Raw genomic sequence first — 17908 nt, 5'->3', positions numbered from 1 at the left:
TAAAATATCCATTTAAAACCGATATATCCGGATTAATATATATATGCATAAATGGCTGTACCATCGAATTATAATAATAGTGATGGGTTATCGTGCACCAGATTGAGTTCGGAGCAGGAAATGTCTATTATGGTTTCAGCATTACATCACGTGATTTCCGGAGAGCCGTCAAATGTGCCACACGTGCAAGACCGGTTTCAGTTTGAAGTGTGTTCGTCTTCACAAGCTGCCACGTGTCCTACTACATTGGCGCCAAATTCAAATAGTAATAAAAAACAGAGGAGGAAGAATAAGAAGAATAAATACAGGGGAGTAAGGCAGAGACCATGGGGGAAGTGGGCTTCCGAGATACGAGACCCGCATAGAGCGGTTCGGGTTTGGTTAGGGACATTTGATACGGCTGAAGAGGCTGCCAGGGCATATGATCGGGCTGCGGTTGGGTACCGCGGCCCGAGAGCCAAGCTTAATTTCCCTCTCTCGGATTACCTCAATGTTGACCAAAATGTCAATTTGCAACATCAAAGTCAGTCTACTACTACTACCACCACCACGACAACAACAACAACGACAACCAACAGTGGCGGAAGTAGCGGCGGTGGAACTCCGCCGCCTAATGATTACGAGAGTGGAGAAGGTTTTGTTGAGATAACAGATGATAAAGAGTTGGAAGATTGGATGAATATGATGATTGATGATGATGTCTATAGCCTTGGCTCATTTTGAGAAGACATTGGTATTATGCTGGTTAAAGTGTCGTCTTGTAAACTGTGAAAATTCAAATTCAAATACGAAGAATAATATATTACGCGGGAGTACTTATGTAGATGCTCTAATTTCTACTCTAGGTAAAGTATATATAGGAGTGATTCTATTTTTGTTTTTCCTATTGTATTGAAGGATGTTTTGGTGATTTTTTTTTGCACTCAATCATCTACGGAGTATCTCAACACCAGTTTAGCACTTCAGAGTTCAGCCTATTTCTTAAAGTTTCGGTGATTTAACCGTCTTAAAGCTTAAGACAGTTATATCCGCCTTGAATGAAAATTTGTCTACTTAATAATATTACTCCTTTTATTGTTATATTTACTTCCCATTTGCCTTTTTCACAGTCTTCAAAACGGAATAGTGACCGTAATTTTTGGCCTGTAGGTGTTATTTTTTTTTTTTAGTCGAAAATAATATTTTGTAAAAAAGGGTTTGATAACAAATATAAATATTTTAGTTTTATATTTGTGGTCGAATTTTGAGAATTTTGACCTCTAACAGTAATAAAGGAAATAAAAAAAATAAAAGTAAAAAGAGTCGCTCTTATTCAGGTGGAGGTCTCCATTACTATATCGTTTAATTCGTTTGGCACAAATACTGACCTATCAACATTATTGACTTGAACATGAGATATGAATATATATGATGTAGTCCATTCTTCAGGTAGATATGATGAGAACATGAGATCATTAAAGAGGATGCCAAGAATGAAAATGACATCCATCTTGGGCATGGTATATACACTAGTGTACACTCGATTGACTTTCTCTAATTATTACTCGTATTTTTTTTGGAAAGTTACATAATATTTGTGTGTATTTAATAACGATTATAACACATAAAAATTTAATAACGACTATAAATTATTTATATTGTTCATGTGATCATGTCCTACGGCAGCGGTCGAGCCAGGGCGGGCGCTCGCCCCGCTGACGGATGAAAAATTCAAAGTTTTTAGTTAAACTTTTCCATTTTTTTCCGACCTCCTCTTAATCCATTATTTGTTCGCTCCTCCTGAAATTTTTCGCCCCCGTTGGATTCAATTGTTGGTTCCGCTACTATCCTAGCCCCTATGGATATATTACTTCGTAATACTAGGTGGGCCTAACACAGTGGCGTTGCTGCCTACGAGCTCGTGAAATGTTGGAGGCTCCAACTCCAAACTTTTTTAGAAAATCACGTTAATAAAATTAAATCTAACTTTTGTCGAAAAATATACTAGTATAAATTTAAACTTTTAAAAGAGAATAACTGACACCGACGTTAAAAATGACTTCATTTAAAACTTCTTGTCCTATCACTACTTGATATACAGTACAGTTTTCCTGTATTGTAAAGCATGATTGAATTAGCTATTTATAGTCTTATAGATTCCCAAAAAAAACACGTTGAAAAACTGGAACACGTTTTCTTGGTGTAAAAACCACTCAAGCATATTGTTTTTATAATATGGAGCTTAGACTATGTACATCAACAATTTTCACAATATGAATGTTATGATTATTATATTAATATTTTTACCTTTTTCATTCTTCTTTCACTTCAATAACACTACTCCTAAGTTAGACACTTTATCAATAACATTCTTATAACACTTACTTTTCACTATTTCCTATACCCCACCTTTTATATTCTCTTTTATACATTAATTGAGTTGAGTTGGGTAACAAAAGTTGAGTTGAGCTAGATAACAAAAATTGAGTTGAGTTGGGTAACAAAAGTAGTGCATTGAGTTGAGCTGGGTAACAAATGATTTTTTTTTTATTAAAATTATATTGTACATCTTTATTAATATTAAATTGTGGATCCATAATTATTGAAATGGTTAATTTTTAAGGAGTTATATGTGGTATTTTGGTTATTATAAGCTACAGAGGAAAAATATGGATTTTTTTTGTGATAAAAAATATATCAAGATTGGTCTCTATTTATAGAGAATGAAAAATTATGACTATCTATGTAATTATTTTTTATTTTAATAAAGTTTTTTTTAAAAAAATAGAGCCGTTATAACTTGTTGTACATTTACAACGGAAACAAATCTGCATCAATTTTGCTTTTAAAGTTGAAAAAAAAAAGGTCCAATCATCTATTGACATGTGGCGTGGGGAGAGAGAAATGGAGTGTCACAACCTTAGGTTGCTCTGCAACACAACTCAACACAATGTTGCGCACATAATTTGAGTTTGATTATTTAATCAATACTTTTTGGTGATTTTTTTTTGTCATTTTGTGAAAAAAATCATTGTTGTACATAGTCTTATCCATTGGAGAATCATGTCATCCTCATACTAAGTTACTAACTATATTGCCTACATGCCTACAATAAGAAAAAATCATAGAACTTTAGATTTGATTACCTATCCAAGATACTCGATATTTGTTTAGACCTGACCTGACCCAAAAATAACCAAAATCGACATGAGAGTTGATCGCATTCGAAAGATAACCCAATATTTACGAAAGCCAAGGCGATAAAGACTAAAAGATAGGTTGGAAAAACTAAAAAAAATGTTTAATTGTTATTTATAGTACTTAATATTACTCCCTCCATCCCGGTCATTTGTTGGGGAAGGGGTCAATTACTAAATGACAAGTGGAGTAAATTGAGTGTGAATGATCAAATTACTCATCAAATTTATTTTTAAAATAGAAAGGACAACAAATGACTGAGACACTCAAAAATGAAAAAGGACAACAAATGACCGGGATAGAGGGAGTATGTTATTAGATTGATCATTCGTTCAAGTTGTATTTGCAATGTAATGTTCAATCATTGATAATCATTGTTTCTATAGTTTCATAAGAAATTATTAAGTAATCTTTGTATGTTATTCAAAGCACATAACATTAACCTAGTACTCTGGTCATTGGCCTATTTCTGGTCATTGACTAATTAATTGCTTGATGAGTAATCATCAGCAAATATTAAATACGGAGTACAATTCATTCATTTTACATTAACCAAACCTTATAATTCCGCCTGATAATAACCCGAATTCAACTCGAACTGGTAAAATAATCAGAAAAAAATTGACTCGGTATGAATAAAAGAGCCAAACCAGGCAACACCTAACCCAAACTCTACTTGACCCTACAAATTATAAGGATGATTTGATCCGATAATGTCCGAACCCAATAATAAATCGACCAGTCATCAACTCGAACCCGACAAATATTAGTGTTTTAATTTCTAATATCTACTTCCAAAAAAAAATCCTTGAACATGAAACCTTAGGGAAAATATTAAACTACAAAAAGAAAAGTCGATACCCAAAATCATTTTTAGCTACGCCCTACTTAAGAGCGATTAACTCGTGTAAATTTCAAAGCGTTTAATAGTAAGTGTTCTAGTGCGTTGAGTACTTGAGTTTCACATATCACAGATTTTGTAGACGGATAGTGTCCCCTCCCACAAATGAAAGTGGGTAATGCAAATGATTGGGAAGTGAGAAATGGATACCCCCACTTGTCCTCCCACTTTAATTTTGTGAGAGGACCATTATCCGTCTATAGCTATAGACGGATAGTGATCATCTATAATGAGACGGACTGTTCACATATATATCCGCGTTTGTAAGATTCTGCGTTTCTGGCGTCTTGCTCATGAGTCATGCATGCTTATTACTATTTGTAATCTTTGGAATTGCTTTTTGATACTGTACTTCTAAAGTTGGTTTTATGACATTAGCCTAATAAGTGGGGGCATTTTCTCCCTTTTCACTTTCAGTGGGATGCTTCTCAATTCGTTAATTAATATTACATCAACGGTCTATAAACAACTCCCTTTATTTCCATGGCGGTCTGAAATGGCAATTTAAATGTAAAAATATCCATATTATCTAGCGCTCTAGCAGGGGCAAACTAACATATTGGGCTAGTAGCAAGAGGGACTCGGCCCTGCCCACTGCCATGTAGAGTAACCTACGCAGTCGGCTAATGTCACGTACAGCGGTACAGACGGGAGACGGGGAGAGTAATCCATGTAGTTTACTAGTGTCAGGTAGTGTAGCCCATTGGAAAAATGGGGAAAAAAGATAGTGAGTCGGAAGTACTGCATTTGAGAATGGGAAAATCAGTTCTATCATCAAGTACACCCTATGAAATGAAATTCAGTAGCGAAAATAGATGGCTACAAAGTTACAACGCTAACGGTATGTGAACAGTTTCCCAGCCCAAAAAACAATCCTCCAACCTATATTCATAATTGTCAGCACCACGCTTTCCTTAACTCGAGAGAGGCGAACATGATGAATATAGGCCCTTTCATTCCGATACAATACTTGGAATTCTGAGACAGCCATGAGAATCTAAATGCATAAATATGGAATGAACTTTCAGTCTATCACTGCTCACAGGAAGATGTCAGAGCAGCCAAATAATGTTCAGTAATATTGCAACAAAACTTCAAAAATATGAAGTTCAGAAAAACACCCCCAAAAAATCAACCTCCTATAGTTCGGTTCACAGGCCAAAACCCCTTCATTTCATGGAAGGGGTTCATATCGACCACTAATCTTATTCCCACTACTTCTTATAAGACCTCTTTTAACCCCCCAAAAAAAGGATAGGAAAAAAAAATATAAAGTTACATGCTACAAGTTCTAAACCCGCCAGGCCATCAAGCACACGTTTTCCAGCATTTTCATATTTCAGCGATAACTTGGTGTATGCAAAATGTCTTATTTAAGCCTCCAAAACAAAGATCAGACAGACCTGTGTAGTTTCCAGCAATCGACAGCTTGTACAATTATACAGCTGAAGAAGTTCCGCTAGCACTCTGCTTAGGAACGTAAATCTGTTTTACTTTGGTAGCAGGAAAACTCCTATCTCCACTTGAAGACTGGTTCCGACCACGAAACCCCATTTTATGGTTGGGCCATTCTGCCCCTGAACCATTTCTCTGAGCTGCTCCTCTCTGATAGTGACTATAGTGCTGCTGTCCGGGTGCGTTTTTTTGGTGGGCTGGTTGGGCCTTATTAGAGTTCCTTTTACTAGCAGAATTAGTTCTCGAAGAATCCTCAACCCCACCCTTGCCATTTAAATTTAGCGCAGAAGCCTCGGAACCAGAGGACACTGGAGGATCTACCAACCCAAGCCCATCAGCAAACTGAGTAGTACCAGTATGGGAACCCACCAGAAAGGGACGACCATCAGCAAGCGATGAATTCTGTGGTTTGGAAAACCCACTGGAAGGTGACGAATGGTGATCAGAAGACCCATGACTGGACTGAGAAGGCATAGACGATGCTTGTACGTGGGACCAGTGGGGGTGGATTGATGTATCATTTGAGGACTGCAGTCATATCAACAACTAAGTTAACTACCAACATGAATAACACTACAGTTATCAAGAGGATGCCATTTCATGTTTAATTGGCCTGATTTCCATGTTAAGATTCAATATAGTAGAACGCATTTTAACCTTTATCAATCACGATCCTATAAAACCTAGCATAATACAAAACCTTGCTTCCTAAGATCTAATCCGGATACACATTTAGGAGGGAAGGGGGAGGAGATTTAACTAGTTTGGAGGAAACCTCCCTCCCTAATACCCAACCCACCAAAACCCTAAAAAGGACAGGTCGTCTCTTTAATTATCAGGGATATGAAAGGGTATGTATAGATTTGCAAACAAATCAAATAGTCTGCAAAAAAGTGTAGACATCACATCCACTTACCTGAAAAGGTGAGACTTCATACATGCCCAATGGTGCGGCCATTGATAAGAGTGGAGATCCAGGGGCCAAGTGTGGAGCCTGAGTAGGTACGTTAGAAGCATTGCGCAGCACAGAGACCCCCTCACCACCACCCATGGCAGTAGATGTGGGATTATGCTTCCAATCAGGCTGCTTGCCAGAAGGAACATAGGTGGTACCCATGTAACTCAAACCGACCTGTCCAAATTGTCCTACGGAGGCAAAATGATTATAAACCACCATATGTGGAGGGGGCCCCTGAACCCCCGGAATACTACCAGGCGGACTAATGAAAGGAGCTGTAAATCCTGCAGGACCATACAATGAATCTATACCGGTATGGCATTGTTGCCAGGTCCCAAGGGGTCCCGAACTAGGCGCACTGCTCTTCTGTGGCTGTGACACCGGCCCAGCAGATTCGTCACTGGGACCAAACGCAAACACTGGACCCCCCATCATTGGGTTCATATCATAAAACGGGAAGTGAGAGGTAGGGCCTCCGGGGAATGGTGAAGGCATCTGGCTAGAACTATGTGGGGTGGGCAAAGGTGGCCATATAGATATGGGTGGTGTTTCCACAGATAAATCTGCAGGAAGAGATACGCTCAAAGTCTCTTCCGCCTTTGATTGACTCTTAGTATGCTGATCTCCAGACATGCCTGCACAATCTCATAAAGTATTAAACCTACACAACAATAATTGCAGACAGAACAGGCAGGGTATCATAAATTAAGGTCTAATACCTGCTGAGATCCCATCAATATCAGAACTAAGAATTCCATTCCCGGCCACTTCATCGTTCCTAATAGCAGCAATAACAGCTGACGCAGCTCCTTTTGCTTCAGCCTCACGGTCCTCTAAAGGGCGATAAGATTCATTTAAAGGCTTTTCTTTCTCAGACGTCCGAATGTCCAATGACGATAGAGAGGAAAGTCTAGTTCCCAGTGAAGCCACATGCTTGCTAGGAGATAAAATTGTAGGAGGGATGACATCTCCTGAAGAGTAACAAAAAAAAAAAAAAACTTAGAAAAGGGTCGTGATTAGGTATCTATACGTTAGCATGCTCTCATACCTACCAAATTGTATCTTCTCCCCAGCAAGGAGAGAGCTAATTGGATTAGCTGCAGAAGAAAACGATGAGTCTTTAGATGATGATGGCATGTTTTGCTCGTCGACTGAGCAACTTTGATCTCCCACAGATACGACCTTTGTTACAAAACAAGCAGGTTTCATTGCTTCCTCAAGCTGGGTCTGTGTCAAGGTCATAACCTGTAAACAGTCAATTCAGGAAGTTAAGACATAAAAATGACAACGTTCCAAAACAGAAAAAATCATAACCATCCGAATACATTTTCATGTAAGAGAGGTAAGTGAAGAATCCACAGCCAGATAGAAATACAAGTTCAAATTCCCAAATGCTCATTTTGCCAACGATCGGATGACATCATCTATAAAATGTATATTCTAGCTAAATTAGATGACCAATATGTGGATCTCACTTCCATGTAAATTGCATTGCCCAACGATTTATGTGAAATGAACAATTGCAGAATTGTTTCTGGTTTGGAAATGTAAATGCCTTTCAAAATACATTACATTGCAACAATCAGAAAAAACAAAATTAACATCACAAATTAAAAACACGGTCATACTTTACAGCTAGGAGCACCAGCAAATCATTATTGTTGGATGTCAATTCCTAATGATATGAGGATTGAAGTACGACCACCTGAAGCATACAGAAAATAAAGAAAGCATTACTTAGAGCATTAGTAATGCATACCGACTGTTTCGTGCATGAACCGCCCCTGGAACCTAAAGTTGACTGAACTCCATCAACCTTCCTAGTACCATCTGAAGTCAGGTCAGAACCATCAGCACGGAAAGTCTGATCGGCGGTTGTATAGGAACCTGTTTGCACTGGCCTGCAAAAAAATACGTAATACTTAGCAATATAGCATACTGAGTCCAAAAAAATAACACTTGCTCATCAATCAATACTTACTTGACAGTTAGTGCTTTAGCATTAGACTGACTACCAGCTAGGGCTGATGGTTGAGATGCTATATTGTTCAATGCTGCAGACACTTCATTGTTTGGTACACTTCGTTTTGATGAGACAGCTGTACGTGTGTCTGATTGTACATTTGATAGAGCAAATGCTCTGTTAGTGTTTCTTGTAGCATTAGTACCTTGAGGTGCAGGGCGGGATTTTCGCTGAAGCTGGAAACAATGAACATAACAGTGTAAGCAAAATTGATTGAAACATTCTTCGTAATTTGAGCATTATGAGCAACACTAACCTTTTTCGTATTACTCGACTTTGCCTTGATTTCTTTCTCTCTCTGTTCACGTCGATCATTGAGCATTTGTCTCTTTGACCTGACCTCAATGAAATCATCTTCGTCACTTGGGGCTTCAATTCCAGGTTGTTGATAGACACGAACAACACCACTTTGCAACGGAGCATCAACATCATCTTCAGAACTTATGTTTCTTTTCAAGCTCCCTTCTGGATGTAAAGCGGTGCCTGGACCATCTTTTGTTGCATGTTTCCCAGCAGGCTTATCCAAACTCGAATTATTTGCTTGCTTTGGTTGATCAGACTGTATTTCTTTAACTAAACTGTTTTTATGCTGTGTCCCAGAATCCTTTGTGACATAGTTTGACTGAGTTTCCAATCCAAATTGCTTAACATCAGAAGTCTGTCGTACACGGAACTCATATCTTTGTGTAACGCGTTGTGGCCTCCTCTGAAACCCATTGGCATCAGATGGGACAGACTCATTTGCTGGAGAAGCCAATCTAGTATCAGAGCTCCTGGATGAATAAGTGGCTCTTCTCCCTTTGCTACCTGGGAACTGGTGTGCGGTTGGCCCACGTGAATTCCTTGCATTGAATGTAGAATGAAATGATGAACTCCTGCCTTGTGGTCGACTTTCTGAAGCTCTGTTATTCAGCAATGGCCTTGAGTTTCTCATGAAGTTATCATTTTGTCGTCGTACTTCTGGCCTAACCACTTCCTCGGTAGAGCTGGAAGCTTCTACTTTATTCTCACGTGACAGAATATTATTTCCTCCATTAGGTGCAACTTCTTTTAGCTTTGCCTCCTGGCAAACGCCCAACTGATTTGAGGGCTGAACTGGATCGCTATTCATCGTAAACAATGACCCATTCTTTACAGAACAAAGAGAGGATGAATCTTGAACAGCCAGTGGACCTTTAGGTGCTTGACTGGATGGAAAATTTTGTGGGACATCAGGCTGAACATAAGACATTGGTTGAGGTGTCAAAGACAAAATTCCCTGAGACATGGGAGACGGGTACCTTAGCTGGCCAAATTGAAAGAGAGGGGCCTCTGAAGCATGCATATGTGGCAAGGGTGGGCCAATGTGAGGGTGAAGCTGGAGAGGCATCTGTATAGAACCAATCTGTATAGCTGGAACGGGAGAAGGAATTAAAGAGGGCCCGGAAAACAGCCCAAACTGAAGCCTAGGCAGCTCAGCAGGACCCTGGACCCCACTGACACTTGGCACTGCCTGACTAGATGGCATCGGCTGCTGAAATTGTACAGAACTCGAAGATGATTCTCCTGCTGAAGGATCCGATGACATAGAGTTATGAGCAAATGCATTATTCGGCTCAGTCTCATCAGCCATTGCACCTGAACACTCAGTGGCCGAGTGCTGCAATCCATCAGCAATTTGTAGGCTTTGTCGATCACTGAGGTCACCGAGCGATTCATTTGGTTTCATAGGACCAACTGTCCCCTGAGTTCTTACATGCGAAGTATCATCAACCCTCGATGTTTTTTCGTGATCGTCATTTGGAATTACAACTTCCACACCTTGATCAAAGCCCAAGACTAAATTTTCAGTCATATCAGAAGAAGCTTTGTTTTCAAGATGCATGTCGTCAAACTCGCGTGTCAGCTCGGGTTTCTCACCCTCCCCTCCATGCACTTCATCTTCTACATGATAGCCCACATCTTCATCATACTCCTCTTGGTATTGCGACACCACAATGTTCTCAACAGTCCATTCTTCATCATCGGCAACTGAACTTGCAATTGTCAATGTGTTACCTTCCCTTGTTAAATGATCAGCCTCATTTTCCGAAAGAGAAATATCTTGACCTTCTGCCACGCCTGATACATCCCTAGATTCATCAAAATCATCAGGTGATAATTGTGTAGGAGAACTAGGGGGGCTTGAAACCGAGAGTGAAGATTGAGAGTCACACCCCAGTGCAGTCCGGTTGTTTTGTTCTTGCTCCTCATTACTGGCCCTTTCTTCGTGAACTATTATATCTGAATTTTCCTCCTGATCATTATGATGGTTTCCTGAGGTGGAATCAACTTGTAATGCATGGTTAAAATGAGCATTTCCGTTTTCATATGATGAAGAGCCAAGACCATCATCTTCGGGTTTGAAGGAAGTCCGAGGTATTGAGGAAAATGCTGGAGGAGGTAAAACACGAGGCTGTCGGGCAGGATACCGTGACCTCCCATAAGAATAAAACTCATCTAGGTCAGAGTTCTGGTAAAGACGGTCTGGGAAAGGAGAGTATCCACGACCCTGAACCTGGCCCTGTCCCCAGCCCATTTCATACTTATCAGCGACGTTCTCATGAAAATCTGCTTCGAACTCCATGTTTCTGCCATAGGGATCTCCTTCACCAGATATGTTCCACCTATACCCCCTTGCATGAGGAAAATCTTCCATGTGAGGTTCTAAAACTCCCCCTCGGTACGGCCCACTGGTAGGCATATATCCCTGTCCACCATACATATCTTTCCGATGAAACGATCTTCCACCAATAGAAGCTTCTCGTCTAGGACTCATATGAGCATTTTCGTGATCCATAGAAAAGAAAGACGAGTTGTTCCCATTATCAAATATATCTCTTCTCCATGAATTAAAGGATTTTCCTCTGTCCGTAAACGCAAAAGAACCATCCCTGTCTGAAACAGCCCTGGGTCCCATATCAAAAGGTCTACTCAGACTGGAATCGGATGATGCTGAATTTGTGATTCTTTCAACCATTCTTTCACCATCTTCCCAACTAGCAAAATCATCGGGCCTGGACAAATCTCTTTCTTTGACAGTATTTGCAGTAATGTCACCTGAATCAGCCTTTGAGGATACGGTCTGTCTTTTAGCTATCTTCTCTTCCAGTTCGATCAGCTTTTGCTTCGCAGCTTGTTTTCGCCTCTCTTCCTCCATCATCATCCTTTGCTTCTCCTCTTCTCTAGCAATTTTCAGCTCTTCTGCTTTCCGCACAACTTCCAACTTTTCTTGCTCAGCCCTCCAAGCTGCTTCTCGCGCTTCTTCCTCCATTCTTCGTTGTCGTTCCTCCTGTTCCCTAATCAATCTCAGTCTCTCCTCTTCTTCCCTGCGAGCCATTTCCATAGCTCTCTCTTGCTCTTCAACTGCACGCCGACGTTCTTGTTCTTGTATTTGTTGAACCCTCTCAAGTTCAGCCTCAAATGATTCCCTAGCAGGATCAGGGAAATCAAGCATTTTATTTGAATCCTTTTTCCTCTTAACGACACCAAGAATACCACCAGAAAAGGGATCCTGCCCATCAAAGCTAGTACTGCTCAGGAATGGATCCTCCACATATGGTCTTTCATTATTTGAAAATGACCGCTTGTCCCTGCTAAAATTCGGCAAGTGATCAGTAGCAGGCAACCCTTTATTACCGGAAGAAAATGAAGGTCTTGTTCTCATATTATTTTGGCTGGACTCAACTCTATATCTATCACTGACAAAGCGTTGCTGATAATTCCTATCAGCACCTCTGCCATTATTTGGATCTACCAAGTTATTCCATTGCTGTCGACCATTATGTATATACCCTTGATCAGTTCTCTCAGTCCCCAGATCCCTGGCAGCAAACCCACCACTAATGTGCTCATCTCTGGTAGCACCTCCAAACTGACCAGGGATATACTTATTCTCTCTATTCATCTCTCGGTTAACCTGGATGGGCCTTGCACCCACATTATTTTTGTAGTTGCCGACATCTTGGGAGCCGAATCCATCTCTGGCCATAGAATTCCTCCATGTGTGTCCTTGACGGCCTTCTAAACTTGGTGCTCTACCATCTCTGACAAAGGGATCCGCATTAGAGACTTCATTGGACAAACCCTTGCCAACATCATCGTCGCGCTGACCCCGCCTATCAAATTGATACTGAGCTGGTTTATGTGGTATGAAGCTGTTGCGAGGGAAATCAAAATCCCTATCCCAATGAGCATCAGTTTTTGAATATCCATGGTCTCTACTCCTGTTACTCAGCCCGTGACTTGTGTCACGCTCATCATCAGCCCAGTCGGACCTTGGGCTCAACCGGACCAATGGTAGCGGACCTGGAAAATAGTCATCCTGCTTCCGACCCTGCTCTTGAGGGCGAGAATTGCCTCCATTCTGGCTATCACCACCTGCAACATTATCAACAATGTGACGGGAAGACTGCACCTGTGGCCTCATATCAACCTGAGAACTCCCTTGAAAACCTTCCCTGGACCGACCAGATGGTTCCTCACTGATCCCATGCCTATGCTTCTGCTGAACTGAATCCTTCTGTTTCTGAGACTGACCATTTGTAGCATTCAAAGTAGCCCGTAAGGACGGAAAATCCTCCCCTCTTAATACAGATATCTTCTCCGCTGGTGGGGCCACAGAAACATCAGTCCCACCCACACCTCCCCTAGCAGAGGGCGGCATATAAGCAGACGTATTACCACCTCTACTAACTACCTCATTAGCCTGCACACCTTCACTAGTCAAGGGCCGATCACCACCACCACCAACAACCTCATCCCTCTCCGCCACCACAATTGCACTTGGCTTAGACCACCCCATACCAGAAGAGGACGGCCTAGCCCCACCACCACCACCCCCACCCGCCCCACTTCCCGCTCCTAATGTATCAAACTTCTCATGCTCCTTCCTAAGGGATGGCAAGTTCAAGGGGGGCGGAATGGACAATTTAGGGGCAGCCTTATGGGAACTCCTAGGCCTAGAAAGTACCACCATACCACCACCACCACCACCGCCTCGACCTCGGCCCAATCCATATCCACCACTGTTTGATTGATTAGCGTGTGCACCGTGCCCATACGATTTATTCAGATTCACCGACGTAAATCTGTTACCGATACCAGAATTGGCCATGGACACTTCCCAACCCCCGCAATTGCGTCAAAATTAATCACCCAACCAATAATTATATCAGCAAATCGATTCCAATAGATTCAACCTCTCTCCCTATATATATAACAATCTGATCACAACAACAAACACACAAAAAGGATAATCTATCAAAATCAAATCAAATTAAATCGATAAAAACAGTTGATCTCAGTATAAAACGCAGTGTTTAACTACAAACAAAACAACGAAATGCGAAAGTGCAAAATTAGGGTTTCGAGGTGAAATGAATTAGAAAAAGAGGAGAGAGAAAAAGGAGTAAGATCGGAAATTAGGGTTTAACCTGAGAGGGAAGACGAAGGCGGAAGCACAAAAATGGCGGCCAAGAAAGATCCGAACCCGCGGAGAATGGAAATCGGATAGTCCGGGAAGAAGCGAAACTCAAATTGGAGTACTTCCCGACAGAAGTATAGACAAAGAGAGAGACTTGGGAAACACGAGGAAGAAATTTTTTTATATCATGATGATTTTGTTAAAATCACTTAGTTTTGTTTTAATTATTTTTCCACTAATGTTTACTTTTATGAGTCGATTTCACGATAAGTTTATTATTGTAAAAAAAATCTCTATTACTCCGTATGATTATTTTGTTCTTAAGAGTGTTTTTTTCCTTTTCATAGATTTATTTTTATATGATGGCTAAAAAATTAACATTTCTCACAAAGAGGATTATCGTGAGATAAATAAATAGTTTATTTATATAGGTGTTTAACAAGTTATATTATATTGACACTATTTAAATGGAGTATGGATCCTTTCCATTTAAATTTTTCTCTATTTCCTTCCTGTTCCGGGTATAATTGCGGAGCAGGATTTGTTACCACGTAAGCTTGGTGAATGATGTCTTTGCTCGTCTTTTCCTCTCGGTCTCTCCTGTAAAGATGAACAAACTGAGGGCTCGGCTTGGCACCGAGCGTACTCACTCTGACGCTCAAGTCGAGAAACTTAAAGAGATTAAGTTGTGTGTTACTTGGCAAAGTATATTGTAGAGAGATAAGGGAGTTAATACTAGATTAATAGTGAGTTTTAGGATGAATTGTGGATTATTGGATCGTTTTCTCAATGAGGATTGAGGAGTATTTATAAACTTTCACCTTTTGTCACGTAGTGGCCAAGTGGCAGAGTAGGTGGATGACTCTTCTACCCTCGGCTGCGGGACCCATGGCAGGCCGGCTGGCCTGGTTGACTCCATGCCGAGGGGACTGGATGTGAGTACGCGGATATGCCTCCCGGTTGGCTAGTTACCCAGCCGAGATCCAAGTGACAGGCCGACAGTGCGTCGGTTAAGGTAGTCTAATATGTTGACTTCTTGTGGATATCTTTGACCTTGCTCAATATGTTGACTCGGTCAGCGGGTGCAGAATATGCCCCATCAATTTGCCCCCAGCGTAGTCTATGCCGTGGTATGGACCTTCGATGAGTGTTGAGCGTATTCTGCGCAAGTTGAACTTCTTCCCCGACTTCTTCTTCCCGGCTTGGTTCTCGCTTCAGCCGTACCATATCCCCCTCCACATGGATGTGTGATGGACATCCTATGTGGAAAAGAAAGTGGCGCTGGCCGAGACCAAGGTTGAGAGTGCCGTTTGTACTTTTGATTGCCCCCGGCCGGTGCTGTCTTTGTTTTGTTGATTAGCTGGCCGTTAGCAAGTAATACCAAGGAGCGTGTTGAAGAAGACTTGTAACTGTATGTCGATTGACATTCCATGGCTGCATGCTTGACACGTGGCTTGACATTGATTGGTCGATGTTTCATGGGCTTTGCCCTGATTGGTCCGCTTCATGGGCTTTGCTCTATAAATAGAGCAGTGTGCCCCGTTTTTTGGCCATCAAACTTCATTTTCTCAAAAAAAAATCCTCTCTCTTAGTTTTTCGAAGAAACTTCTCTCTAGTCTTCAAAGCGTCACTCGGCGTAGCACTTTTCCAAGGTAAACAAACAAATTTTTCCAACTTTTAATTGTTAAGTTTTTGTTGTTACTATGTCTTCTGCGGATGCTCGACCCAGTACCTCTGCGCCGGGGGGCGAACCGTCGCATCGTGATGAAGAGGAGGCACTGGTTGTCACCCCGATAGGGTTTGGGGGTCCCAAGTCGCCTTCTCCTGAAATTGATCCTCAATTTTTGGAGGGTTTTGATGATGACGATGATGAGGCGACCCCTTCTGTCGTAAAGAGGCCGCTTATTTCGTGTCACGGTGATGCCTGCTCGATCAGTCCTGATCTTGCCTGGACGAACAAGTTCGCTAGTTGTTCCGGTTCTGAACTTTTTGAAGATCATTACTCCTTCGGCGAGGGGTATAAAATTGTTATCCCTGAGGAGGGTCAGGCCGTCTGTTGCCCTCCCGAGGGTTGTATCGGCATATACATCAGACACCTGGAGTATGGGCTCCGGTTTCCTCTGAATGAATACGTCGTGGCCATAATTAAAGCCATGAATGTCGCCGTGGCTCAACTGCATCCGTTGGCCGTCAGGACGATTATTGGCTTTGTATGGTTATGTCTCTTTAAAGGGGAGGCCCCAACGGTGAACCTCTTCCGCCGGCTCTACCATCTTAAGCAGACTACCCTAGGCGGCTCGGGGTGGTACAACATACGACCGAGCCGGGCCGTCACCGTTTCCAAGCCGACGTCTTGCAAGGACCGGAAGGGGCGGTGGGTATACGTTGAGGTTCCGGAGGACTACTCGCGCCCGGTCCTTTCGAGCCGCGTCAATTTGCGGTGTGAGAACCAAGGGGAGCATGACAAATATGTCTCCGGAGTAAGTCAAGATGGACGCCAAAGCAGAGTCTATCTTAATGAGGACGAAAAGCGGGCAATGAGGTCATTTGAGGGCCGAGAAGGATGGCACGCCGAAGGGATGGATGCCCCGTGCGAGATCGTTCTTCGAGGATGAGCTGCTCTGCCACGTCGGCCTCATACCGGCCCTCGAACATGGTGAGTGGGGTCGGTGTGAGGCCTACCCTTGCTTTTTATGCTTCTGTGTTTGAACCTTGTTTTATTTCTTTTGCTTGACTCTCCCTTCGTTTCTTCTCGCACCGATTTGGCCCGGAATCGCTGTCTCCGTCCTCAAGAGGTTGGGACTTGATGAAAACGGGAGAGTTGTTGAGCCGCATCCCAAGGCCGCGCCACGTGATCGCAGACCGCCCCTCACGAACTTATGGAGCAAATGGCGGTTGAAGGCACCGGATGTGACGGCGGCTCAGCGCAGATTGCCGTAACGTGCCGCGCCAGAAACCAAAGACAACGTCTACGGCGGCAACGGCGTCAACCCCCCACTCAATCTACAATCCCCATTGTCCAAAAGGAGCAGGTGGTCGTTGACGTTGAAGAGGAGGTCACCGTTGTGGAGGGTCCTCCTCCTTCAAATAAGAGAAAAGAGGCAATGCTGCTTGCCGCCGTTACCGAGGCCCGAAAAGAAAAGGGGCCGATCGGCCCTACTGTCTAAGAAGGCCGAACCGTGCGGATCTAACCCAGGGCTCGAATTTAGCGGGCTCTTTAGGCATTCCCGATGACAGGCTCTCGATATGTCAATGAATGTTGACATGGATGCTTTGTCTCGAATTTTTTGTAGATCAACCGCCGCCGGCCGCACGGTCCCCACCGAACGACAATTGGAGAAGCGGCCCATGCGGACGGGCAATCAAAATGTCACCGTCGACTCCTCATCCTCGAAGGTTTCCCCCGCTCGGATTGCGGCGGAGGGTGCAAGGTTGTCCAAGAGGTCGGCGAAGTGGATCGAAATAGCCGCGCTCACATTATGGAGCAAGAAAAGCTCATGGTGAGGCGGCTCTGCGATCGAACGGCTTAGGCTTGAGCTTGCTGCTCTAAGGAAGAGGCCGAGAAGGCGAAGAAGGACTTCGTCGCCACCATGGAGAACCTCCTCACTCGGCGAAAGCTTAAGGAGGAAGGCGAGAAGCGGGTCCCCTGCCGAGAGAGCCAAGGTTGAGGCTGCGTTGGCCGACGCCGCTAAGCTGCGGGAGGAGAGAGAGAAGCTTCAGGGCGGTTACGATGCTATGGTTGAGCAGAGGGAAAAATGGAAGTCCCTGCATCTGACCGAGGCGAAGGAGCACAAGAACACAAGGGCCATCCTTGCTCAGAGGGAGAAGGACATTGAGACGCTCCAAACTGTCATCATCCCTGACATGTGTGCCCAGTACCGGGACCAGGCTGAAGATGCTACTAGGGATGTAATTAAAGAGCTCTTTCCTGAAGGCCCCTTCCCGTGGAAA

The 17908-nt window shown here is 42.8% G+C and overlaps 1 protein-coding gene across 1 annotated transcript; it reads right to left on the bottom strand.

The window, feature by feature from the left end:
* Window positions 1–5068: 5068 nt before the first annotated feature.
* Window positions 5069–14318, bottom strand: LOC141643488 (uncharacterized). The gene is made up of 8 exons (XM_074452672.1): window positions 13968–14318; window positions 8771–13757; window positions 8473–8690; window positions 8251–8392; window positions 7544–7736; window positions 7211–7462; window positions 6450–7126; window positions 5069–6061 (listed from the first exon to the last, which is right to left on the bottom strand). Exons 2-8 carry the CDS (start codon window positions 13646–13648, stop codon window positions 5516–5518), a joined length of 6906 nt encoding a protein of 2301 aa, XP_074308773.1. The 5' UTR covers window positions 13649–13757; window positions 13968–14318; the 3' UTR covers window positions 5069–5515.
* Window positions 14319–17908: the final 3590 nt, after the last annotated feature.

Source organism: Silene latifolia, chromosome 2 (genome assembly GCF_048544455.1).
Source record: "Silene latifolia isolate original U9 population chromosome 2, ASM4854445v1, whole genome shotgun sequence".
NCBI classification, from domain to species: domain Eukaryota; kingdom Viridiplantae; phylum Streptophyta; class Magnoliopsida; order Caryophyllales; family Caryophyllaceae; genus Silene; species Silene latifolia.
This window is presented reverse-complemented; position numbering and strand designations above follow the sequence as displayed.

Bases quoted from the DNA above. Each gene is read 5' to 3' on its own strand.
- LOC141643488 (XM_074452672.1), bottom strand. From the start codon at position 13,648: ATGGCCAATTCTGGTATCGGTAACAGATTTACGTCGGTGAATCTGAAT. The intron at 8,691-8,770 runs GTTAGTGTTGCT...CATTGTTTCCAG, and splicing joins AGTCGAGTAATACGAAAAAG to CTTCAGCGAAAATCCCGCCC. The intron at 6,062-6,449 runs GTAAGTGGATGT...ATATGACTGCAG, and splicing joins ATGAAGTCTCACCTTTTCAG to TCCTCAAATGATACATCAAT.